The following is a 941-nucleotide window of genomic DNA, read 5'->3' on the forward strand; positions in this document are numbered from 1 at the left end:
TAACAGACAAGGGTGTTTTTCTCTGAAGAAAATTCATCTTAGAGGATCAACTTAAGGCCATCCTATAATTTCAAAGTACATGTATATTCAAGTTATGTTTTCTTCCACAGTAATCTTAGATGTAAGACATACACACAAATATACTTGTATTTATATTTTCAATGTTTAAGGTAAGTTAACAAAGGCTACTTACCACACAGCTCTCACTATTATCAGTCCTGTGAGGCAAAATGAAAGCTAAGGTATCTAAATTTTCACACTGTGAGGGACTCTGTGCTGTGTTTTTACAACTTGTTAGTACAATGAAGAAGTGAGTCGGAATCAGAATTTCTTGATTACGGATGAGTCTGCTGTTTCTGTAAAATATGGCAATATTCAATTTAAGGAAGAAATAACTATATTCTTTTTAATGACTATTTCAGCAAAGCGTTTTTAATATATCTAAAAATAAAATTCAAATAATTAATTGTACTATAAGAAGTTAGACTTCATTATACCTCAACACATTCTGCCATATTGAGAGTAAGAATTACAACACAGTGAGATCAACACAATCCAAATAATTGTTATTTTCTATAGATATTTAATGAATTTTGGAATTTTTAAAAATTCTACTATAACACACAGGAATTGAGGCACTAATGAAAAAAATATTATTTTTGAATACCTACAACCAAGATTCTAAAGCATTATTTAGTCTTTTAAACTGTATGTAGTTGTGAACAGAAAATGGACAGAGAAAGAACTGGTTTGGGATTTTTTTATTCCATCCCCTTCAGAGAAACCATGTTGCTGTGTATTCTTTGTTTTAACTGTATTTTCTTTCCTATCCCAATAACTTTATTATTATTATTTTAATTGCAACGTATTTTTAAAGATGTCCCAAAGAACACCATGCCTCATCTTAATTCTCCTGTTTCCTTTGGTCTCAAAGCTAGGTT

General features: G+C 30.1%; 1 protein-coding gene across 1 annotated transcript in view; it reads right to left on the minus strand.

Moving 5' to 3' along the window:
• ENPP1 (ectonucleotide pyrophosphatase/phosphodiesterase 1) overlaps nucleotides 1–941 on the minus strand; it is a 72,325-nt gene that overhangs the window by 8,693 nt on the left and 62,691 nt on the right. Inside the window, exon 20 of the mRNA XM_019663465.1 lies at nucleotides 194–402. Coding sequence (XP_019519010.1) covers nucleotides 194–402 — 209 coding nt within the window. The remainder of the gene's footprint in view (nucleotides 1–193; nucleotides 403–941) is intronic.

Source organism: Hipposideros armiger, unplaced genomic scaffold (genome assembly GCF_001890085.2).
Source record: "Hipposideros armiger isolate ML-2016 unplaced genomic scaffold, ASM189008v1 scaffold_391, whole genome shotgun sequence".
NCBI classification, from domain to species: domain Eukaryota; kingdom Metazoa; phylum Chordata; class Mammalia; order Chiroptera; family Hipposideridae; genus Hipposideros; species Hipposideros armiger.